The 26,901-nt window shown below is 39.2% G+C and overlaps 1 protein-coding gene across 1 annotated transcript in view; it reads left to right on the top strand.

Moving 5' to 3' along the window:
• The first annotated feature begins 508 nt into the window (after nt 1–508).
• MFSD2A (major facilitator superfamily domain containing 2A) overlaps nt 509–26,901 on the top strand; it is a 191,633-nt gene continuing 165,240 nt past the window's right edge. Inside the window, exon 1 of the mRNA XM_044084790.1 lies at nt 509–639. Coding sequence (XP_043940725.1) covers nt 547–639 — 93 coding nt within the window. The 5' untranslated portion in view covers nt 509–546. The remainder of the gene's footprint in view (nt 640–26,901) is intronic.

The raw sequence follows: 26,901 nt of genomic DNA, 5'->3' as shown, positions 1-26,901 counted from the left end.
CTCTTATGTGATCAGCTGACAACCACTGTATACTAATTAAAATACTACGTGCATGACGCAGGTTTGCAATATAGAGAGACAGAACATGTGAGCAACAACATTTTCAAACTATTGTAGAGAAAAAAAATAGAACACAAAAGAGGTAATTACTGCATCTTCACTATCACACAACAAAGTTAACTGAAGTCAGATCATTTTCCCAGTCTGCTATTCCGATTTTTTTTCTTACTCTAACAAGGAAAAATCTCCAGTGCTTGTGCTATCGCAATCAGTTTTGCCCTTGTTTGCATATTACCTGCTAAGAAGATCAACACTCATAATATACTGCTTCTGTACTCCCTGAGTAACAAATTTATTGCTATTTTTGTTCAGTTCTAACAACAATTATTTTACAAACTGTAATACATTAAATACGTAGCCAGAGACCTCCCATGCTGACGTGTATCATAGTGTGATATTAGACCCAGCCCCTTTGCCTTAATCCAGCCCACTCCTAAAAATGCATTCAGTCATTCTGAAAGGCAAATCTCTGAAACTCATACAAGCATGGCAAAGGGAGAAGGAGGGGAGAATTGTTCAGCTAAAGAACTACTAAAAAGTCCAGAAATTCTAAACTCGGACCATATCAAGTTGGACAAGGTAAACCTGAGACTTTTTTTACTCTACTTCAAAGCAGGCAGCAACTGCATTTAGGATAGGATCTAAGAAAGTCCTATATCTGTGACAGCCTCATGAAACAGACACCCATCTACGAGAAAAAGTTAAGCATGCTTGTGTCTGGGTAATAGTATAATTAGCTGGTAAAGGTGAGGTCCAAGTATAAGGAAGGTCAATTCTCCAAAGCCATTTATATGAGAAGAGAGAGAGTGTGTGTGTGTGTGTGTGTGTGTGTGTGTGTGTGTGTGTGTGTGTGTGTGTGTGTATGTTTTATCTAGATTTGTAAAAAAAAGGACTAGCTAAAGCCTTGTCAAGAAGTTTATTGTACAAGGTTAATTTGAGGTTTTTCAGCACAGTGTACTTAAGCTAAAGTTATTTTAATTTTTGATTTTGCTGAAAGTTTTTTGATATAATTGACTTTATACACTATAACAACCCAGAAGTACGGTCATTCTTATGTAAAAGTAATGAATGAATCATTTTTCCACTTGTTTCTTCCTCACATGCTTCTCTGTAGCAATGCCTCCATCCCTAAATAAGTACATGTCTTATATTCTGTAATCTGTTTATGTGCATGTTAAGTGCAAACTATCTTGTCCATACTATAATAGGTCATGCTTCTAAAAGGGCTTTTGATATTGTATGCTTAACAAATAGTCCTACATAATAGCTTACGTTGAGTATTACTTTCACAAAGTTATTCTTAAACACTTTGCTACTGGCACATAAATATGCACATTCCCTGTCGCTTCCATCATTTGTGATTTTTTTTAAGAAAAATTATATTTCATGAAGAAGACAGATGTAGGCTAACTGTGGAAAAAGTGTGAGCAGAAAGGAGGAAAAAAGTCAGCTGCAAACTGTTCATCTTGAGTAAAATACTATGTGATCGAGAGTAAGAGAAATAAAGACATGAGCAGAAAGGGTATACCTGTGGCAGGGGTTAAGATGTGGTAATGGTGTATATGAATGGGAAAGACTTTTAGAGAGTATGTTATGTGTCGGAAGAGGCAAAGAGTTTACTGTAAATGGGACATGGGCCTATTTCATAAAATAGTGCTAGAGATAGGCACACCAGGATGTACTAATATGCTATCTTTACACAAAAAATGACAGGGTATTTAGTATTTCGTGTTCGGTGGTTACACCTTGCTGATGGCAGAAGAATAGTAAGCTTGAAAAAAATGAGTTAAGTGTGACTATAGAGGAGAACTAAAGAACTGCCTGGGGTAAGTTGTGAAAGGAATTCACTGATTAAGGGAGGGTATTGAGTTTACTTAGTTATGCATTTTGCTTCACTCAGCACTGCTTCAACTTTCTCCACAGATTTCCCTAAAATAGATACTTTTTTTTATAATTTGTAGCCTCCTAATCCACCTGAAGCACTTTACAGTATATCAACATTTTTTCAAGGGAGCTAGTAATATGTATATAACAATTTTCTGTAACAGATAACATGCAAACTTTAACAAAGTATGTATGTGTGTGTGTGTGTGTGTGTGTGTGTGTGTGTGTGTGTGTGTGTGTGTGTTTTGGGGGAGTTAAAACACACACACACACACTTTTGTTCTGTTTATGTTATGGTACCAGTTCATAACTTCATCATGTTTGTATGGAAATAATTTGTTAAAGAGTCATTAACATTAATGAGGCAGTTTGCATTGCATGTTATCTTATATAGAAATTTGTTATATAAATGTTATTAGTTGCCTTAAAAAATGCTGACATACTGAAAAGTGCTTCAAGTGAATTAGCAGACTACAGATTATGAAAAAATTGATCTATTTTAGTGAAAACAATGTAAAGTAAAGTTTTGTAATGTAATGTAAAGTTTTATGCAAATGTCTTTTATACCATTATTCAGTGCTTTTTGAATACATTGTATAAAAATCATTGTTTATGCAAAGCCCTTTAGCAAAGCAATATGTTTCACCCATTTAGATGATCGGAAGGAAATCTAGTAAAAGTAGTTTCACCTTCACATTGTTGACAGAGATGGATATTGGTTTTCTTCGGATAAGTGCAGTAGCAGAAATAGTAAACTGGATATTTACAAATCACCTATGTATATATGTGTATATATATATATATATATATATATATATATATATATATATATATATGACGCGGTGGTACAGTGGCAAAAATAGTAAACTGGATATTTACAAATATATATATATATATATATATATGTATATATATATATATGTTGCGGTGGTACAGCGGTAGCATTGTTGCCTCACAGCAAGAGGTTCTCCTGTTCGATTCTTGGCTGAAACGCCTTCTGTGTGGAGTCTGCATGTCCTCCCCGTGGTCGAGTGGCCTCCGAAAGACCTGTGTAAATGGGTGTGCCTTTGCTGAAGGTTGGGTATCAGGCTGGCAACTTGGCACCATAAAAATCTACTGCCAATCATTAGTGGACTGGAGTTCTGCTGTGGTGACCCCTAACTGGGAAAAGCCAAAAAGGCAAACAACAACAACCAAATCTAAAATTAAACAGTTTGAAGACAGCTAAGGATGGAGGTCTGACAACTGCATTCAGAAACTATGGAATATTTCAAAACTCCTCAACAGCATTGCCAAGATACATGCACCATGTACAAAATCTTATAAAACTAGATGGACAGTTTGGTAACTTCCACCCATATGCAACTACAATAAATAAATATATATATATACATATTTGTGTGTATGTATATATATATATATATATATATATATATATATATATATATATATATACACAGTGGTCTATATGGCTGTTGCATAACTAACAACACATATCTGAAAAGCATGCAAATGCTGTGTCCCTCTTGGACAGGGCCAATAAGTGCTGATTTTACTGTCTGCTTTAAACGGACACTCTTGGGAACAAGGGTTGAACTTGGCTAGGCATGTAAGGGCCCTAGGGCCATTAGTCTAGTGACCTCCTATGATCCTCTGAGAAGCTAAGTGCTCTCCAGCTTGTAATAAGATAGGGTTACCACCTGTCCCACTTTGCGAGGGACAATCCCTCTTTGGGCAGGTGTGTCCTGCCAAAAATTTGTAAAAATGGCAAATGTCCTGAGATTTTAGGACAAAATGATTTCCTATTTTATGTAATAGTTGCATAAAACAGTTATTATGTATCTGTAATACCTAAATGTTATAAGAAACAGAATAAGCAACTAAAATGCTACAAGAATAAGCTTTTATTTAGGCAAAAAGTGAAGTTCTGTCCTTTGTACTGGCTGTGGGTATATTTCAGCCTTGAAAATCTGGCTTTTGTAAGAAAAATGTCCCACTTTGGGCATTTGAAAGGGTGGCAACCCTATAATAAGATCTTTGTAGACAATCTACTGTTCAGAAACCACTACTATTCTACCCTCTCCTGGCTTGGTTGTATTCTCTTCCCCATATGCATCAAACTTATCCATCTAAGTTTTGCCCATAAACTTTTATAGTAACAAAAACTCATTTCCACTTCCCCTTCTATCACTGTAAACCCTTAGGTATTTCCTGTGATTAATGTGAACTTTCATGCTTCTCCCAAGCACTCAGTTAAAATCTGCTGACATAGCATTCACCTCAGCTGTGCCACACAGCTGGGATATCTTTCCTTACATGGCATCCACTGTGTTCTTTAAAAATATGTTGTTGTAAAAATCTATACTCAAGAAGTGCCGCAAGCATGACAGTAGCAAACAACCTGATGTAAGGGCAGTGTTGTTCGGCTGGTGTGAACTACCTTATAAAATGTATCATAGTGGACCTGTACAAGCAATTATTATATGGACAACTGTGCTCACCTAACAGAAATAGCCCTTCTCCATCATGCTGCCTCTCTCTCTCTCGCAGTTCTGCTCATTAAGGGGAGTTGGGGATCAATAAGTCATTAAGTAATTTTCTTCTGAAAAAGTACAACTGTACATTAAATGCCAGGGAGAATCACCCACTACTTAATGCTGAGCAAAGTAACGCCTTCCTAGTTTACCTAGAAGAATGGTGTGATCATATAGAATCATGACACGTGTACATGCAGGGAAATGCTTTGTATGTTGTAATTTGCGAATGCAACTTGTGATTACGTATTGTTAACCTTACATTTTAACAATAAAATGCTCATTCTCCCACCAAGGACTAAGTCCCTGCCGCTGTCTATAATCCCCAGTGTCACAAGTAATGCTATCACCACTGACCGAAATGACACGTTGTACTACTTAATAAATAAGTAACCTTGCCGTTATGACTGCTATCGCATAACTCCTCTTCGTCAAGTCACTATACTGGTAATAATTCTATGGCCTGTATAATTATGTATTGACCGTAATCGTCACTCAAACGTGCCCCTTCTCTCCCTGTGTTCGTTTGCTGCACAATATGCTGAAAGTTGCTAACGACCTGACTCCATTTAATAAAGGTTTTAAATAACGACTTGAGGCTACAGTCTGAAAAGGTCAACCTTGAAGCGAGTGGGACATTACTGTACTGCCACGCCAAACTTTTTCATTGGTATTGCGGATGGGTGGGGTTAAGATTTAGGGGTGTAGTCCTGTGTGGAATTTCTCATTTCACACCGGCACATGGTTTAGCTGTCAAACTCAGAGGAGGGCGGGAAGGAGGTGTGGGTCACTACGTTCTGATAACGCTTGAGTACGTCAACGTCTCCCTGTTTATTTTGAATTGTGTAGGTTTTTGGTACGGATTTTAAGATTTTTTTTTATTGGTACAAACATTTGGTAGATTTAAATAGCACAGAAGTTAAGGTATCTTGTCGTGTCTTCCTTCAGCTTCCCATGGTTTTAGTGGGTCTAAGTTGTTATACAGTTTTAATGACTCAGATGCACGTTCGTTCGGTTTTTAGTGGGCGGCTTCAAGTCTCACTTTTTCCCACTGTTGTGTATATGTGAAGAATAGTACATATGTGGAATTCGGAATATATTACATATTATAGTTTGGGGCCACACTGAATAAATAAATTTTAGTTTAAGTATTAGGTGTTTTTATGCAGCCCGGTGGAATGCCAATTAAATGACCGTTGTCAACGTCAACCACGATCTGCACTGTGCACAGGGACTACGTGTAATATGTTCGTGCGTATATATACACACACGGACCACAATAGGAAACCACTCAGCATAGTTTTGTGCAGTGCCACTGCACCATAATAAATTATTCGTAGTAGAGTTGCTTGAGAAAGAAGCTATTTGGCCAGCAAAAGCATTGCATAGCTGAAAAGGACATGTTAAAAACTTCTTGAAAAGGAAGTGGCTTACTTGTCTTTCAGTACGTGGCAATGCAGTGTATACTTCCATAACGCTCAACTGTCCAGATTTTGCCTTATTTTTGGTCTGCTCCGTATAAAATTTGTGGTTTTCTGACCAATCATTTTGGTGATCTGGAGACTGAAGTTACTAAATAATAACATATATCTGAGTTTCCGACTTCAAATCCGCCAGAAATATATTTTAAATCAAGCCATGTTACTCTAACAACTTCCTAAGTTTATATTAGCAATATTTAAGATTTGTCCCTATTTGGGGGCCTTTGTCAGCCCCCACCATTTTGTCAGGCTTTGTATGCATACCTTAACCTCTTAATGCAATACATCTGGACAAAGCCTAAAGTAATGGGGGTCAAAGGCCCAAAATATGGGCATATTTTAAGTATTGTTCTTATAAACTTAGAAGGTTGCTAGAATAACATGATTTGTGTCATCATGCATTTTTTCTGGAGAATATGAAGTCTGAAACTCAAATTTACGTCTTCATTTAGTGACTTCAGTCCTCAGTGAGTTACCAGAAAACCACAAATTTTATGAAGAACAGCTGTCGAATTTTGAAGCTAAGACACCTGAGTATCTTATACAAGCTGGCAGTGACTTGCAATGGATTTCTATGGGATGTGACAGCTGGGTTTCTGGGATATGTCCCTGATTTTTTAATGTAAACCTTTTTGTCTCCACCAAAAATGATCATGTGTGCTTCTTAGAACTTTTATGTGGTTACATTGTAAATCTTGGACAACAGCAGCTCTAGTTAACAGATTACTATGTTTGTTCAGCTTTTCATATTGTAAACATCTGATATTGTTAATCCTCGTTCATTCCTTACGTGTGGGTATCGGTTCCGACCTCGGAACCGAGCTGGCCATCTTCCAAGCTCGCGTCAGCTACAAACTCTCGAGCTAAAAAGTCTTACCTAGAATTCCCCTCTCCCTATTACCTTAGATTTCATATGCCATATTGCCATTCGGTCGTGTCAAGCTACTTTGCTTGAGCTAAGTACAATATTGTTTGTCATACTAATCTAAAACAACTTTTTCCCTCAGAAAAGTTACTAGATAGTTTTCTCTTACCTTATCGCATTTAGTGACTATCCATTCTTGAATTTTTTCAGTCTCCTTCCTCCTCTTTACCGCGAGGTAATTTCTTTTTTACCATCATCGATAAACCCCTTTTCCTCCTTACCTTTGGGTATTTCTTGTACCATTGCTGGTATTTTTTCTGATTTTCCTTCTTTCCTAACATGGCAGATAAAAAAGGTAGTCCAGAATTTAAGTTCAGATTGTGGCCATAAATTACCTACTTCAGATGCTCATTCCCTGTGTGTCTATTGTTTGGATGTGCCTCATTTAACAGTTGACCCGCCCTGTGGATTTTGTAAGAATTTCTCTAACAGGACATTGATTGAGAGAAAAAGTAAATTATTATTGAAGGGGCTACTTAAATCTCCCTTTTCAGAGGCTATTTCTGGGTCGGAGGCTTCAACCCCTCCAAGATCCCATAAGAAAAAGAGTGATGAACATACAAAGGTCAAGTATCTTCCTTCGTCCCCTGCTGGGGACTCACACCAACCGAGACCCAAGAAAGCTAAGCTTTCCACTTCATGTTTGACTTCTTCGGCTCCAGCGCTTTCGGTGCCTAGACCTTCGGCACCGCGGCCATCGGTGCCATCTGTGATTTCGGCAACGACTAGAGTGTCCTTTACCGTATCGGTACCAAGGGGCTCCTCAGTTCAGACTTCTCCACCGGCACCGACTATCCAGTCGATGCTGACTTTTACCACATCGGCTCCAACAACTTACCCGGCACCGACAATTCAGTTATTGGCACCGATTTTTTCGGTTCCAGCCTCAGCGCCGACAACCACTTCAGCACCGACCTTATCGTCGGTGCAGACCATGACTGTAGCACTGAGGATTTCCTCGGTGCAGACACCTGTAGTTCAGTCCATTACAGCCCCGTTGTTTTCAGTGCAGACTGGTGAGGTGGGCCCCTAGCTTGCCCCATCTTTGGATAGACCTGACTCTCCCTCAGCCGTGTCCATAAAATCCAATAGAAGCCTCTCTGAACAGGAACGTGTTGCGTCTTGTCGATCAAGTGCTTTTGGCCAGAGGTATCCTGCCCCCCAGGACCTGTCCTTCTTTGGGAGGTGATCACCCTTTGCCAAAGACCCCTACTTATTCTCCTCCTTCATTGCCTTTGAAGCCCCTTGATATAGCATAGTCTTCCCTCTCTATGGTTCCCTTTATGGACCTCACTAAGGAACCGCAGTTGCCTTCGTGGCAGGGGAGTTTTGCTATGACCCAGGATGTCAGCTGTGGCGTACGTAATTTGGTGTTTCACAGCCATCCAGGGACTCCGAGTCGGTAGGCTGAGCCACTTAGGGGAGGGGTGACTCCTATCCTGGACACTCACCCCTCTTCAGGTGGACCAGCCTTCCAACTAATGGAGAAGGCTTTGGCATCGGCTGGCGATACTGTGCTATCAATCTCCCCGCCCTCCTCTGGACCGCAGTGTACACAAGTTGCACTGGGTGCACGGGCCTCAGGATATACTCCCACAGGAAACCCCTTTTGCGTTGTCTTCCCCAGCTTCTCCCTCTGAGGAAGTTCATCAAAAAAGCTCGTGCAAGAGGAAGCACATGGACTCCACAGAGGAGTCCCTTACCGAAGACACAGACTTTGATGATGGGGAAGGGTCCCCTCGCTGACCCTCCGAGATATCCTTTGGTGATATTCTCGAAATTCTTAAACAGAGAGGTGACTGGCAGCCCTCGAACCCGACCTCTGAAGAGTCTGTGTTCCTGCAGGCCTTTCCCGCCCGGCCCCCTTCCTCCTGGGTTACTCCACCTGCCGGCGAACTGGGCTGACTCATCGTGCAGCATGCGTGGAAGGCTCCTGACACCATGGAGGCCATTCCTCGGAGGCCAGATAAAATTTTGTCCCCTCCTGCTACTGACCCTCATTGGTCCAAAGGTCTTCCTGTAGATGCTCTGGTGGTGGTGGCTGCAACTAAGAAGGACCTGGCGCAAGAAGAAAGCTAGACTGTCCATGCGTCCAACAAAGAGTCCCGTGCTCGGGACAGAATAGGGAAGCGTACTTTTGCATCAGCGACCTTTGCAATCAGGTTCCTGAATTATATGGCACACTTTACCAGGCTTCAAAGGGATTTAATTTCCGGGCTCTCTGAAACTTTGGCTGGTGCCATGTCTGATGAGGTCCGTGACAAAGTGGCCTCTCAGCTGGCCACCATTGAATCGATATCTAACTCCTCCATTCGCCTGATATCTAACGCATCAGAAGGAGCAGCTAGAGTGGTGAGTTCAGGCGTTGTTCTGAGACGACACGCCTGGATGCCCTTATGTAATTTCGCGGAACCCTTCAAGGCTTCCTTTCTTAACTCTCCCATCAAAGCCTCTTCATTGTTTGGACCCAAGGTTAAAAGCACACTGGTCAGATGTGAACAGAGTGGTAAGACCCTTTCTGCCGTGGGTGTCCGTTATTCTTCCCCTCAACGGGCTTCCTCCAGAAACCAGTAGAGTGGGAAGATATGGTACAAAAAGTCTCAGGGTCCTTTCAGTGACACACAGGCCGAGTTCTCCCCTAGAGGCAGAGGGGGAAACTCACAGGGAAGATGCCCTTTTCGGGGGAGAGGGGGTCCGCATAACCAGGGTTCCAGAGACTCTTTTCTTGGCCAATCCTACCAGCGCTCCTGAAGAGCAGCCCAACTGCTTTCCTCTGGAGGTGGTTGGGAGTTGTTTCTCTTTGTACCCATCTGCCTGGCTAACCATCACAACTGACTGTTTGGTTCCCCTACCTTTGGCCTCACCTGCTAGATCAACCGTGGATTCTCCATCCAACCCCAGGGTTGATCTCCCATCTGCAGAATCTGATTCATCCCAACTTGGACAGCCTGAAGCTCACAGATTGGCTCCTCCACTTCCCTTGATTGCCAGGCAGAATGATCTTTCTTTGCCAGTACGTGACATTCTTATTGCATCTCATAAGTCTTCCACCAGAATTACTTATCTAAGCAAGTGGAAAAGATTTACCTTTTGGCTGAAAGAAAAGCAGGTAGATCCCTTTTCAGCACAAGTGTCAATAGTACTGGAGTATCTAGCCGACCTGTTTCAATCTGGTGTATCGGCCTCTACCTTTAGAGTTCATTTGGCTGCAATATCTAATTTCCATGAGGGTGTCCAAGACTCCTCTCTTATTTCACACAAATTATGCAAGACCTTCATAAAAGGTGTGAATCATCTAAAACCCCCTTTTAGAGAACCTATTCAACCATGAGATCTGTCTTTAGTTCTACAAGTTTTGACGATGCCACCTTTCGAACCAGCTTCTTCTTGCGACCTCAAATACTTGTCATGGAAAACCTTGTTTTTGGTCGCCATTACTTCTGCCAGACGTACCTCTGAGCTTCAAGCCTTATGCATCAAGAGTCCATACTTGATTTTTCATAGAGATAAGAGTGTCATTGAGAACTAATCCTTCCTTTCTGCCAAAAGTGATCTCTGAAATGCCCATTAATCAAACCATTGAATTGACAGTTTTCTTCCCCAACTATTCAAAGAAAGGAGAGTATTGCCTACATACCCTAGATATTCAGAGGCAAATTCACTTCTACTTGAACAGGATTAAGGCCTCTCGTAAATCAGACCAGTTATGTTTGGCCTATTCTGGACCTAGATTAGGATGTGCTGCTGCTAAGGTCACATTGGCTAAATGGTTGAAAGACTGTGTGATCTTCATTTATACACAACGTAATATTCCATTACCTACTACCATAAAGGCTCATTCTACAAGGTCGGTGGCAACTTCTGCTGCCTTCCATGCCAGAGCTTCTTTACATGACATCTGTGCAGCTGCAACTTGGTTTACGCCTCATACCTTCATCAATCATTACAAATTGGATTTGGCCTCCAGGGGAAGAGCATCTTTTGGTTCTATGGTGCTCAGGAATGTCCTTCCATGAGAGCCTCCCAGGAATAGAGGTAGCTGGGGACTCTGTCCCACACGTAAGGAATGAACAAGGATTAACAATATCAGATAAAGAAGTTATGTCTTACCATAATGTTCCATCTGTATTGTTGATCCTCGTTCAGTCATTACGACCCTCCCTCTTTTCCCCTCCTGTGGCTTCTAGTGTATCTCACCATCCGGTTCTTTTAGGTAATTTGACTAGAGGTAGCCTCTACCTTCTTTTGACTTGCAAACTCAATCTAAGGTAACAGGGAGATGGGATTTCTGGGTAAGAGTTTTTAGCTCGAGAGTTTGTAGCTGACGCGAGCTTGGAAGATGGCCGGCTCGGTTCCGAGGTCAGAACCGATACCCACATGTAATGAATGAACGAGGATCAACAATACAGATGAAACGTTATGGTAAGACATAACTTCTTTTTTTAGTATATAGTGCAACAAAGGTGGTTCAATGCTGTCTGAAAGGGAGTGTTGAAAATCACAGACAGGCTGTTGGACATGGGCTTTTCTTAAGTATGTTTGTATAAGTTTATAAATAAAACTAGGCCTTTTTTAATAAGTGAGCAAGCTACGATATTTTATTACCAGATGGACTCTACAAACTAAGTAAAAGCTAAGTCCTGGTTAATTGTAGGCTGGTATACAGGGTAGGCATAGTCTGTTTTTGGCAATGAGCAAACTGCTTACTTGGACCACATCTGGCTTTGTGTAACCTTGGCGTCACTTAGACACAGATGGTGAGCAAAGACACCCCTAAGTTGTACTAACCCAGATCATTAAAATATCTGGGATTCTTTGGTTGGGTAAAGTGCTAATAGTGTGATGTTGGTAATTTAATCTCACTACATGTAAGCATAATATTTTGAGTGGTGCAAAGAGGGTCACTTTAGTAAATTTAACATTCACTTATCTTGCTAGAATGATCATGCTAGGAGTATTCTAATGTTTTTTTGTGTATTAGAACCGATGTATAAGTTTGCACTGGTCTGGTAGTCGTTTTCAACTATATTCTGTATGTTGTTTCAAACCTCTCACTTTCTTTGCTTAAGAATTCCAGACAAAGCCAAAAATAATAGAGGGACAAAGGTCCAAAGTCAGGGACAATTTTTAAATATTACTCAAATTTAAAAAGTTAACAGAGCAACAGATTTTGTATCATCATGCATTATCTGAACAATAAAATGTATGAAACTGTAATGATGTAATAATCGGGCATTGTTGAATGACTGGAATGCTTAGTGTTTTAACATAAAAAAATCAAAAATGTTATGAAAGATTTGGCAAAATCGGGGATGTTCTGCAGAATTCTGGTAATTTGAGAGGAATGGTTGCTTATTCCCCATTCATCTTCAAAGCATTGTTCATAATTTTTATTTGGTGACATGGGAAATATTTGTGTGTTAAAAGTCATAGTATTGGTGAACAGAAGGCATAATGTATTTGACAGTCATGTAGGTATGCATGATTGCAAGTGACCACTGTGACATGTCTGTCACAGGTACAACACAGTGAAATAAAGTGCTGCAGAGCTGACATACAATAGTATGCATGACACAGAAGATGCTTCAGTTGTGCATAGAAGGGGAATCCATCCAATGTAGTTGTCATAATGCAAGTCTCTGGTTACCCAGTAATGTCAAATGGCAGTGTCATTAATGTCGGGATACACCAGCATTTCAATGAAGGCTGTAGCTTTTAGTCTGTACTAACTGCCAGCCCAGCAAAAAAACAAAATCATTCATTAGGAATGCACTTGTCATCTGGCATTAGACTCTATCCATTGGGGGATACAATACTTCTTAAAACAGTAGTGGCTACATAGTAGTCTCAGACTGACAATACTAAAATACATATTCACTTTATATACACAGACTTAATGCAGCTTTACACACATCACATTTCCTTCCCTATGAAGAGAGAAACCTATCTCTGAAATCACACAGTAAGGATATGTTCGCAACCAATGCACATATTCAACAATCTGAAAGGATCCTGTGACATCACATACTTAACATTTTACTGTAGGCTATGCAGTGCTCTAAACATTTTTACAAAATGCTGTGCTACAATTATTCACCAGAAGAACAACAATTGAGGCAGGTATTACTTCCGCAAAATATTTCTCAATAAGGTAAAATTCAAAAGTGTCGGTTCTCACTTACAATGTTGATACCATGTTGGTATTGTAAGTTTTCTTTCATTGTATGTTACTCAATAGTATTGGGACTGAGACCTTGGAAGGAAAATGATTATACAAACAATCATGATGATCAATATTATTCTTTGTGTCACTCAACAAAACAACACAATGGACAGCAAAAGGTCTGATATCGGACATTGGATTTCAAGCTTTCACCTTTGTCTTGGATACCCAGTTATGGTAATACTTCAGCAGAAACAAGAACACTTACTCAGTATGGACTGATTATTTTCAGCTCAGGCCTATCAGGTTTACTTGCAGGAAAACTGCCTTTCAGCTCATCTTTCATCAAGATCACTTGAATATGCCTCCATTTGTATCTGACTGTGGCACCATTCCCAGTGTGCACCATGCATGAACTTGGTTCAGCTTTTTTTTTTTGCAATGCAATGCCTGTTGTTGTACCATTTTCTCTCCCCCTCCAACTTTAATTATTTAGTATTCATTTACATTTTTTTTTTACAAGGGAGGACTGACTGGGTAATAAAATACCCATTTTCAATAGAAGCCCAGGGAGAAAGGCTCAAGAGAGTTTTATTTATTTTATTTTTTATTTTACATTTGTTAACCAAGCTAGTCCAACTGGATATATTTCCATTTTTAGTAGAGGCCTGGGGAGAAAAGCTCCACAGTAACATTCAAACATTTATAACGTACAAATATAAGAGAAAAAAATTATGATAAAAATAAATGAGAGAATAGTAGTTACAAAGGCATACTATTTAAGCAAACACAATATTCAAAAATAATTATTTACACAAATATAAAGAAAAAATTTGTTAAAAATAATTAGAGAGCCTTAGCTAAAGAGAAGTATGCTAATTATGAAACACAAAACCTGAAAGGAATAAGACATTCTTACATTAAGATATGTGAAGTTGTTTACAATATGTTCACAGTTTAATTCATCTCCTATTTGCAACAATAATTTAAGACAGTTACCACTACCCAGGGGTAAGTGGTGTTAAGAGGTGAGGGGAGGCAGTATAGAGAAAATGGCAAAAGAGAAAGCAGACAATTAGGGTAACAGCAAGGGCATAACCAGTGAGTTTTAAGATGTTGATTCAGCCTTTGTTTAAAGAGTGGGAAGGAGGGAAGTACAGTTAGATCTGATGGCAACAGGTTCCAATATTTTCCAGCAGTATTAGAAAACAAGGAGTCACCTGCCAAGTTATTAGACTTGCTAATGCTAGCTAGTAGTTTAGTGGAAGAGCATAAGGAATTGAGGTTTGTATGGGGGATAATAAGGTTAGAGAGTATCGGTGTGTTGTTAGGTTGGTAGGATATCCTATGAACAATTGTAAGTTGGGAAAGTATCAAAATGTTTTTTAGTTTAAGCCAGTCTAGTTCAGACAGTGGTGAGTTCTAAATGGGTTCCCAGTGGCAAACCTGGCAATATTATTATAGGAGTTAGCTAGTTTAGTGAGATTATTTTTCTTTAGGTTAGTATATATGGGGGAAGCATAAAGAAGAGTGGAGATTAGATGGGAGTGGGCAATTGTAGTTCTAGCTGTTGGTGTTAAGAAGGGTTTTATTCTATATAGGGAGCCCAATTTTCTATTTACGGTTTTTATTGTGTTATTTATATGATTACCAAATGTAAGGTTATTGTCAATTAAGACTCCTAATAGTTTGGTGGTAGAGTCGGGGGTTATAATGATGCCATTATTTGATTTGATAGAGAAGTTGATCGGGGGAATTTACTGTTAGGTGTGAAGAGTAAGAGCTTGTTTTTTTTGGCAGCATCTTCTTTGATATCTAACAGTAATGAAACACATATACATTTCTGGGTAACATGACATCCACAGTTAACTGTCTGCTTGGCATGTGGATTGCTTTGGTATTCGACCCTCTCATTAACAATCTTTGACATCTGGGCAGTACTTTGCTTAGATATAGGAATTCATTAGAGAAACCAATGGCTTCTGGTCAGTCTAGAGCTGAAGATTCTCTAAACCTAATTGGTTTTTGGAAAATCATTCACAGCCCACACATTTTCAAGACACTCATTCTCAACTGGGAAGCATAGCTGCATTCAACAGGGCTCTACATTAGTTAGACAATGCCAGAAAAAGCCATTAGGCATAAATACTGAATGAGTTCTGCATAATTCCAAATTCAAAAGAGTTACAAGGAAAAGTACCAGCATGCAAAGTTATGTTAAGTACATATGGGAAGAAAAAAAAAAGAAAATGTTTGGAAGAGAATTTTGAGAATTAACTTATTGACACTGGAGAGTAATGTGTAGGATCTATACAAGTTGCCTTCTGTTGTGTTAAATGAATTAACTGTGAGAAATTTGTAAACCAAAAGTTAAACTGTATGGTCTCGCTTTAGAAACTGGAGTAGTGCCATATAACAGGAGGATGGTGACTGCATGTCATGCACAAAGTTGAGACTAGGAAGGAGCCAAGCAATGACAGGCTTGTTATTCTTGCTTTCATCCCGGGTGAGTTATACTGAAAAGATCTTATGAGACAGTGTAGGTAGATAAGAGTGTAGCTTTATTGAGCAGAGGTCTAAAGAGCTCTAATCCAGTTCTTTGACTAGTTTGCTATTGATGTGAAGAAAGAGTTCTTTATGAATATTTGGACTTCCTCTGACACCCATGTCTCAAAGGAGATTAACTATTGATGAATGAATAGGAAGCTGCATGATTAACCACAAGATGATGATGATGACTGTAGAGCAAAAATGGTACTGTGTGCAATGTTACAAGTTCATTGCCGGGATTGGTGCATAACTGGGACAGATTCCTGCTTGGAGGTAATGCTTAGATCAGTATGGCAAGCATGGCTAGAATTGCCAGTCTCCAGCAAGATCTGTTCTGTCTTGCAGGTTTAATAGATGAATGACATCTGGGAGGTAATATAGGAAGTACTAGAATAAATGTGTTCGTGGGAATTCAGGAAAAGTATATGAGCTTAGAGTCTGGCCGTATTGGGCATCAGAGGAGGAAAAGGATCTGGGGAATCATCATCTTTCCTAAGCTGAATCAGTATGGAAGAGCACTGAAAGCCATTAGGAGTCATAACTAGGATGAATGGGTTTCAGTCTTGTTGAAGTCATTTATTCATTGTGTAGAATGCTTAGAAGGCTACCGTGAAGCATTTTATCCATGTGTGGTGACCTTACGGAATAAGGCCGATGGAAATGAGCCTACAGCAGTTGCCAGAAATAGTGAGGAGGAACAGAAGGGTTGGAAAATAAGGAGAAACTTAGTTGAAATAAAGTGGTGACCAGGCGTTCATGGTCTGAGCAGCTTGCACCGAGAGGGGGGGGGGGTGCAAGAAAAATGGGGAAGGAATGGATAGATGATAGAGGCACAGTTCAGGACTGACTTAAGGAAATGCTGTTTCATAGAGGTGTGGTGGGTTCCAGAAACACTGTATCAGAGACACTGGAGAAGTATGTCAGAAAAGTGGGTTCAAGGTAAGCTGGGGGGGCAGCTGCAGACTCAACAATCCATTATAATTTTCATGTGTATGTAGATGTTCACTAATGCCTTTTTTAAACTATAGATTGGGGTACTGTATGGTATTTTAATATTTTAAATTAGTAAAGGATGCACATATATGAAGCTTTGCCAAAACAAAGACTGCATATTCTTTCTTGTAATCTGATATTACCCCTTTTGCAGCTATCCTGTCCCTCTCTTACATCAGATCCTTCTGTTGTCTTTTTTTTTTCCTCATTACATGAATGCGTGGATATGATGTTGGAAAAAGGCCCATGATCTTTGCAGTGTGACATTGAGTTATGTGGTCCCAACATTTGCTTTGTATAGTTTAATTTGATTAGGCTCCTGTTCATTTGATCTGCGTTTGTTCTGCTGTCTGATGTGTTTTATGCATGCCCGCACTATTGTGGTGAATAATGTTTTGTCCTTGTTTTTCTTAGTACCCAAGTTGCTTTTACAATAACAGATTATAAAGGCCTAACATACCAAGGTAGTAGGTAATCTTCTAGTTGATCAGCTGGAATAAACATATGTTCCAAATTAATCATGCAGTCTTTCTTCAAAACCTCAGTATTAGAATTCATAGGATATATTTTTCCACAAATGGAAGGTTCTCTATATGTAAAATTCATTTGGTGCAGTTAGAGGGAGTCTAAACTGGTTACTGAATGCAATTATGCCACTTGCACCTAAAAGTCCATGTGGAAGTGAAAGCTCCTCACCACTGTTATGCAGAGGCTTGTGTTCCCTGCACCTCCTCAGGGGGAATAAGAAAAAAAAAGCCATATGGTGGCAAATACTGTTTAGGGAAGTAGTTTTTCAGCAAAGCATTTTAAAAAATGCAACTGGGGTAAGTGTTTGGATGCTTGTCCAGATACCATTTAAAGGAATGCTAGACAAGTGATGACACATCTGTTAGCTAGATTACATGTAGCCCATTCCAAAGTTAAGGTTACAAATAATTCAGGGTCTGTTGTGGCTTTATAAGTGGTTTATTTACTGCTGCCCAGAAGTGAACCAACAAAACACTAGCAAGAATAGCACTTTGAGATAATCACCATCTAATCATGCCAGTACGGATGTATTTGCATCCAGCAACAGAAGTCAAAGAAAACCAAGAACTTTCCATCAAATCCAATATAACATAAAGCTTTCTGATCCTAGCTCTGAATGTCAGTTTGTGTCATCCCTCATGATTTTAGTCTTGCTTGTTCCCCTAGAATATTGACATTACCTACATTTTTGTAATTCTGGACAAGTGATACATCTCTAGTAGATTTGGGAGCCCCAGATTCCTCCTCTACTGTGAAATTTATACACTGCTCCTCTCTTTGCGGCACCTCTAGCAGAATTATTAAGGTATACGTGGCTTAAGATCTCCATGATCCCAATTCATATTTCAATCTGCTTCTCTGTCCCTGCTGTGATTGTGAATCATTAGTGGCTTAATTCATTCCATTTGACCCACTTCCTCTTAGAAATATGGACTTCACCGTTATTATAATAGATGTTTTGACTTTTGTTCTGCCCTCTCATCTGTATTTCAAGAGTTTCTGATAGTCCATACCCAAGATGACTATTCATCCATTAGTGTTATGGGATACTTTCATATGTTTCATGCACGCTGGGTTTTGACAGTTTATGGTGATTTTAGAACAAGGAGTTAACTCAACTTCAAGATGAATATTGTATTCTTCATACAGGCCCATGTTCGATTAGCAGCATGGGTGTCTGAGGGACTGGGCAGGGGAAGATAAACTTCATCGGGGGGTGGTGTGGAGTGGAAGCTGCTAGTCCTGCAGCATTGGTGACAACTAGGGGTAGATGGGTGTATCATCCATGTGTAGTGGCTGTGTTTGCTTTTGCTGTGTCAAACAAGGATTTCCCTTTGTGACATGGCATAAGATGTGTGGGTGACGCACACACAGCTAATCCCTTGACCAGGCAGCAGTGAGGAATTTACAGCTAGCTTAGAGATATGTCAGTCTGTGGAACCAGCTAGTTGATCTACTCACTACCACCTGCCTGACTCACTGCTGGGAGAATAGATAGGCTGATATGACTTCCTGGGCAGGAACAAATTGGCTCTCACCTGGCCCTGTGACACCCGGCTCACACCCCCATGGAATTAATAGGTTAGTTCTGTGCTGGTAGTATAGCCATCAGTCAGAATTGCTTCAGCATGGGAAGGAATAAACAAAAAGAAACTCTAGCCATGAATATGCAGTATAACATAATGTGCCATTATAACACTAAGCATTCCTTTCAGTTGCTCACTGTGACAGGTATGAAATGACAGAGGTGAAACCCTGTAATATGTTATCAGCCATTAGTCTTCCCTCCCAACACTCTTTGTGTGTGTGTGTGTGTGTGTGTCTGTGTGTATTTAATAAATGTATGTAAAGTGTTCCTCCATCTCTCTGTCTGTGTATCTGTCAATCTAGCTATAGTTGCATTTATTCAACAGCTGTTTTGTCAACTGCTTTTAGTCATCAGATCAGATAATCAAAGGTGCCAGTAGAGTTGTAATATATATATATATATAGGTAGCACAGAATGTGGAGAGCAAGGGTTCTTGCCCCATCACAAAACAGTATTTTTTGATTTGCATGCTCCAGGTTGTTTTTGGAAAATATGTGAACTGCTAGCATTTTGAATTCTGTAATCAGTGCTGCAATGTTTTGCAGTACCAATTATCAGATGGAAATGTGTGTATGTCTGTGTTTCTGTGTGTATAATATATATATAATATATTTATTTCAAGTAAGTAACAAGCCAGATTAAAATACTAAAGCATTAGCGAAATTTAACTGTCTGAATGGTGTATGAGATATCCAAAAAGTCAAGAGAGAGAAAATATCTTCAGTTAGGAACTTTGTGAGTTTGTCATGTTGTATTTGCATGTGTCCTGTCCAGAAAAAAAGTGAAAATTTCATATTTGACATTTGCAAAACAAGTCGAGGACCTTTCATAAAACATCTAAGATAGCCTTTGCAGAAAACTTAGACCCTCTCCAATTTTCAACTTGGAACTTACTGAAAACAGAGTTGGGAATACTGCTTGTTGAAGTAACCTGTTCACTTGAGAGGTTACAAGATCTTTTGTTATGTTAATAGAAATAATGCTGATATTTATGAATGGCGTCTGCTGCAGCAAGAAAGGGCATTAAAGGGGCAAAGATCCACATCTTTGAAGGAGTGAAGGTCCGGGATATCAGATGTTGTGATATCACAACTGATGCTTCCCCTTGTGTGACCAGAAATCAAACTGGATCTGCCGGTTAAATGGTGAGGTCATTGTTTTAGGAGCCCCTGGCATGTTGTTACTTGATCCATCACAGAAATCTCTGTACCATAACCCTCAAAATAAAAGAGGAAATCAAAATTACTGTTGCAGATATCAGGTTTATAAGACAAGATGTGGAATCATAGACAGACCGAAGCTTAATGGCAGATACAGTAGTCACATTGTACTTTCTATGCCAGCAGTATAATAGAGGGTATAGACCTGACTGCAGCCCAGATGTCCCAGGAGCAGTTGGTGACCAGGCTGCAGGAGGACATTGCCAGGGGGGTGGTGGTAAGTGAGTGAATAGTTGATGCTGGCTTACATTTATTGTTGGAAGGAAGGAGGCTTGGCCCATTGCACTAATAGCAAGGGGTGAGGGCAAGTATAGCAGCAGGCAACATTATGGCAAAATACTTTCTTGCCCACCAAGCAGTGAACTTTTATGCAGTAAAAGCATTTCACATGTCCACAGATACATGCATTTGTTAGTGGACTGGCATTGTGTAAGTAGGCACACAGGCTGCCACAAAGTGACACAGAGGTTAGATCCAAAGTAATAACACGACTGGCTGCTTGGATGATGGCCTCCAATGATAGTTGAAGTCTGCCACTCCTGGGAAACATAGGCAAGCTGGGTAAGAAAGGATGTTATTGGGAAAGGGATACAAATCTCTTAATCAGACTTTTTTATCTTGTTTTGTGAAGAATAAAATCCTTCATTGTGAAGGTAAATGTCACTTTCTAGATGATGGCCTGTGGTTAAATGTTCTGTCATTTTTTTCCATCATAAATTTATGGTAGACAACTGTCAAAACTATAGGGAAATGTTCCATAATGTTACATTCATTCAAAAGCTGCAAATGCTGCAGATGCATTTAGCCATCAAGAAAATATTTTCATTCCTCAATCCTGTGCACATAACTTCTGAGAAAGTGAACTGTGCAAAATACTGTTTATTGATAGTAAAGCTTATTGATGTGTGGAGATTTCCGAAAATGCTTTAATGAAATAAAGGTGATTAGAGTCCCAGTTCCATTTTGAAATGATCCTTGGAATGCTCCTACCCTCATAATTTTTAAATCATCCATCTTCAGGATGCCTGTGACATGCTTGTCTTCTGAAATGTTAGTCCTGTTTTTACAAAAATGAATGTAAAATCTGGTGGAAAATTCTTTTAATTCTGCTACACTTTTGGTAGCACACAAGGCTATCAACAGCTCTTCTCAGAAGTGGTCTGTGTAAAACATAGACTTAGATCTACCCTCACAAGTAATAGTTTTTGAGGGGGCATAGTTGCTGAATCAGAATGGATGAGCCCAGGTCAGTGAGATATTTTACTCTTAATTCACTACATTAGAGAAATAGTAATTTCCCCTGTAGTTATATTGAGGTAGGGAAGCCTCCCCATACATGGAAGGGGGAGGGGCAAGGTACATTACATATTACAATATTTTTCTCATTTATTTTGTGTTCAGTAGCATGTTATTTCAGCTGTGTTCATAGAAACAGCACTTGAATTTTTAGTGGTAGTCATTTGACCATAAACATAGACATGTTAGACAGGAATGCTTCATTTTAGCAAATCAACAGTTGGTGTAGATACATTGGGCATTTATGCTAGTAAAAGCAATGTCACATTTCCCACTGATAAGATGCGCTGGAAATGTCCATTATGTGAGTACCTGGCTATGGCTTGCATTTTGAGTACTTATTATTGGCTTTGAGTTAGCTTCTTTCTGTGAAGTCTCGATGTCTGAAGTAGTTTTATGTTAGTTGCAAAAAAAAGAAAAGAAAATTAAAAAAAAGCTTCACCTGGATTTGCACATTTATGGCAAGATAATGTATGAAAGGTTTACTTAGTTAAAGCAGTCTGAAATCTCCAGTGTTATAAGTGAGTAGTTAATGTGGCCCTTCATGCAAGGGCCATGGAATTGATTCAGACTCTCAGATCTCCCATGACTATGATTCTTAAGCGAAAAAAGCGGGTAGCTGAACTCATGCCTTGCCTCTGAACCTTGGCAAATCTGACGTGGCTTCCATACCAAAAAGGTAGGACCAACATGATCTAGATGGACATACAGCAGTTGTACTCTTGATATTCAATGTTAAGTACTGTAATTGACAGCAAAATTAAGATATTTATTAAATATGCTATAAATAGTCTTTCTGTGCTGACAGAGTACATTCTCCTATGGGAGTAAGGGAGGGGGGAATGGGGGGTTGACCCTTTATTGAACAGGCTTGTCCTATCGGTATGGCAAAGTACAGTCCTTCATTTGCATTAGAGGTAATGTTCATTGTAATTCAGTTTTATGAAATATTTGTTTTATTTGCCAGATTGGTTAGCCTTATGTGTAACTAATTCAAAATGTAAACTCTCAAGATGAAATGCCCAAATAAGTTTAAAGTAATATAAGGAACCATTTAGTCTATGACATTTTTGATTTGAACGATATTTAGGTAAATTGTTTGCACCATTTTATCTTGGTGCCTACTAGTGTCCAAAATGATCTTAGGATCTTGTTTTTTTTTTTTTTTTTCAGTTTAATGTTTTCAGGTTGTTACACTTTACATGAGAATTTGTGACCGTCCCTTTTTTTAGCAACTGAAGAAACATCCAAATTATAAAAAGAAATGCATGAAATAAATAAAATATGTCAACCCCAGGCACATCTTAAAGGTGGTAAGAAATTCTTTGCTGTTAAAAGGTAGTCAGATTTTTTATCCAGTTTAATTGTATTACATATGTAGTCCAAAATTCAGAAGGCTGCATTCTGCTGAGAATCCGTAGTAATAGTCCTTTCAGCCTTTCAAGACATCTGCTTGAATTTTTGTGATGTGAGCTGATGCACCTGTCACTCTGCTTTAAGAGGTATCTCACGAATTGTGCAGCAGTCGTGCCTCCAGGCAAGGGTGGTCTGCTGTAGCTTTCATAAATGTGGGTGTGTGAGAATGCTCTTATACAACTTTTTGGATTCCTGTGAACCACAGCTGTTTAGTTCTTACAAACGAAGAACTGACAGGGTTTGCTTTATTGCTGTCAGCATTTTTTTACACACATGCTTTGTCCATTTGTAAGCAGCTATCCTTTCTGGGCATGAATGGAGGTAAGTGCTTTTTACTATAGTGTGTATGCAATATTTACACTAGTAAGAGCAGCTAAAAGAAAATAGTCAAGTTTCTTTTACTAAATCTGGAGTTATATGTTTTGTAATAATAACTAGCTACAAAACTTCTTTAAAATGATCTAAGCATTACACACCTGTGTGCTCTACTAACCTACTTGGCACAGTTATGTGTTTTTTTTTTTTTGTCTGACACCACCCTGAAACTAACTCATGTTTGTAATTGTACAATGTCATTTTCTACTAATACCAGTAAGGAATATTTTTTCTCTGAGTAGCACGACAGGGGACTCTGCTGTGGCAGTGGTTGTAGCCCATAGCATTATAAGACTGGAAAACATAGTTTTTTTTCTCTGCTCTGTCATTATATGCAGTAGCATTTTTCAGAATGAGTTAACACTTTAGCAGTCATGCATATAATAAGCTCAACAGAAACCCAGGCTGAAACTAGAAAATGTGAAAAGGTGCAGTGGTTATATTCTTTAACTAGAGAAGTCAAATTTCTGTGTGGTATTAGTTAAATGTGAATGTCTTTTTATAGGTCTGTTTCAGAAGCCTTCACACACAATTGATAAATATTCTAGGAACACTTATGTTCTGTTTTCCCTCAGCTGTCATTCCCTTTTTACGCTTAGTGTGTAGTGCAAGAAAAAGTAAAGGATCGAGACATTGTCTGTTTAACTTTCTTTGTCTACCAAGCTGCTACTGTATTGTCTGGGACACGACTGCACTGGAGACAGTAAGATGCTATTGAACAAGACATTCCTAGGGAACACTGTACCCTGATATAGCTCAAGCCCACATCTGTAATACACTGAGTAGTTGTTGGTCTTATCCCGGTTAGGGGTCGCCACAGCGGAAATCAGGTCTGCAAATGATTGGCAGTAGATTTTTTTTTTATGGTGCCGAGTTGCCAGCCCGACGCCCAACCTTCAGCAAAGGTACGTCCATTCACTCATGTCTTTCGGAGGCCGCTCGATCGCGGGGAGGACATGCAGAATCCACACAGAAAGCACTCCAGCCATGAGTCGAACAGGAGAACCTCTTGCTGTGAGGCAGCAACGCTACCGCTGTACCACCGCGGCTTATCACACTGACTAGTAATAGCTGTTAAGGCCTTTACTACTGACTCTTTACCATATGTTCCATGCTCCTGATATTGACTGTTTTGTCAGTTTGTGCTCCTTGTATATAAAGGGCTGCATGTCCAGAGTGGTTTGAATTATACTGGAGCACTATAACATATCTTTAGATAGTACCCTTAGCTCCAAAGTCAAAGAAATAGCTGCATTTTAAAAATGTATTTCCTAAATGCCATTTTTCTACCACAGATTTTAAAAAGCTTGAAAATCTCACTTTGGAAAAATAATGTAAACACCTGATGTTATATTTGTATTTGTTTTTGATAGTTTGTTTTTATGAACAGGACTGAAAGCCACACTTCTGTTTTAAACATTCTTTCTGGCCAACACAGGCTGCAGTAACTAAACCCCCCATACTATCTCTTTCAGCCACTTAGGGCAGTGAGGAGTCATATTTCTTTCAGCTTCTACCTTCGTCTTTATCTCACTCGATCTCAGTATGTGTGTCCCTCTTTCTCTCTCTCTCTCTCTCTCTGTTTCTCCCTGTCTCTCCCTGTCTCACTCTGCTTTTGTTGGCAGTAAGACCTGTTACTTCTCTTGCTTGCTGCCTACAGCCTTTCACTGCAGAAAGGGATGTAAATCTCCTTTTCCATCAGTCTCAACCTTGAATGACAGCAGGAGCTTTAACTCTACTTTGCAAAATGTACCATTTAATCTTAATTTGCAGAATCACTTTACCCTACTCCCTCACAACAACCAGGTAACACTTATCCTAAAAACTCCTTCCCTCCTACAGTGTTGCATAGTCAGCTCCATCCTACACTAAAATCCATGAGCCATCTCTGCTTTTATTCCCTTTAACCAACAGCTTGACCCACTGGGATCAAAAGCATACAACTTTAACCACATCCAGTCCTCATCTTGTGCCCAGCTTGTCAAAGACACACCACTCTTAATTTTTTTTAAATCCTTCACCATCTCTTCCCATTTCTTATATTACTATTTCTAGGAATTGACATGTAATTCAGTCCTGACCCCTAGCCTAATACTTCACAGTCTGTTTCACACACACACAGACACACACACACACACACACACACACACACACACACACACACACACACACACACACACACACACACACACACACACACACACACACACACACACACACACACACACACTCTCTCTCTCTCTCTCTCTCTCTCTCTCTGACTGAATGCTGGAAACATTAAATGTAGTTACAACACTTAATTACCATGCTGCTGCTAAAGAATCCTGGCTAAAAGATGACTTTCCTGATTTGCATCTCTTCTTTCCCAGCAATGCCTAGGAAAAAGAGTTGGAGAGTAATCCTATTCGTATTCAAAGCCCCCAATCCAATTGAATTCCACAGCGAGTCTCAAAACAAACTAAGCATAACTCCAAATGGATAATTTTTCATTACAGTGACATACCACCCGCTTCCTCCAACCAAAACAAACTAGTTGCCCTGCTTAAGCAAATACTTAAAGCAACACCACCCTCAAAGCACCTGATATGTCTTGTTGCCTTGCTGCCTTTGAACTAAACCTTAGACCTCACAAAAATGGCATAAAAGTAACTCTAGCAAACCATGGCTTGTAACAACTGCTACAAGAATGTACCCATCAAAATCATGGTTCAGTAAATAACTCCCTTCTGGACACAGTCATAACTGACAGCCTCATCCTAATCTTGTTATTGCAACCCCCCCCCCCCTCCACTTAAGTGACCACTGCCCCGTCTCCTGCTTTACTTATTAAGCAGACTGGGGAAAACATTGCCAAATGTAAATGCTTCTCAGATTATACACCCACATAACTTCCATAGATTACTTCTACATCATTTACTACAAAACTCGACCTAATAGCATTAATCATAGACATAAACGTAATTCTGCCATCAACTATATATATATATATATATATATATATATATATATATATATATATATATATATATATATATATATATATATATATATATATGTCCTTCCTCACCTTCCAAATTGTTGTAATACTCAGGATTTTCTTTCTCTCAGTCTCTATCTATACTCTTCTTGACACTGGCATATATTAGTAATCTGGAAAAATATGCATGCTTTGCTACTGTGGCACCTGTATTATGTAGTATATGCTGTGCATGCCTTATTTCAAAATATTGCAAATGCTTAAATGTTTACTGTTCAGGTATGTGACCCGTATGGAGTCTGTTTCTTTTGAGATGTCATGCATGGTGGCCACAATCCTGTTCTAAGAGTTTTTTTTAATAGTTGTAGGGAGTAGGTTATATTTTATGAATCTGTACTCCTCTGTTAAGTCTGTAAAAGTTCCATGTGATTTAATCCAATGCCCTGATTAACAAATACAAACAAATACATATAAGCTGCAATATGTCATTTTCTTTTGACCACTCTGTCTTTAATTTGCGCCTTCCTACAAATGGCCATACTTCTGTAATGTACTATTTTCTTATGAAATAATAAGATTTATTAGTTAGTGTGAGTTAATAATATGAAACACAAGGTAATGACAGCATCTAGAATGTGTATGTCTGCTTGCATTTTGCCAAATAGTGTATTTGCTGTAACATTTAGAACAAAAGAAAATGTTACTTTTCCAACTTTCTGTCAGATATGATTGACAGATTTTTGAATTTCAAAAATGTGATGTTTGAAAACGGCATTGGTTGAATGCCACTATCTAGGAGGTATATAGTAGACGTAAGTTAAGTTTTATTTTAAACCTAACAATAACACCAAAAAATAATACTAACGTAAGCAGAATTCCAAACCTGAATTCTAATCCCAGTCAAGTTCCTA

This window comes from Protopterus annectens, chromosome 1.part1 (assembly GCF_019279795.1).
Source record: "Protopterus annectens isolate FY-2018-M chromosome 1.part1, PAN1.0, whole genome shotgun sequence".
Lineage (NCBI taxonomy): Eukaryota > Metazoa > Chordata > Ceratodontiformes > Protopteridae > Protopterus > Protopterus annectens.
The sequence above is the reverse complement of the archived record's forward strand: the minus strand, read 5'-3'. Positions and strand labels throughout refer to the sequence as shown.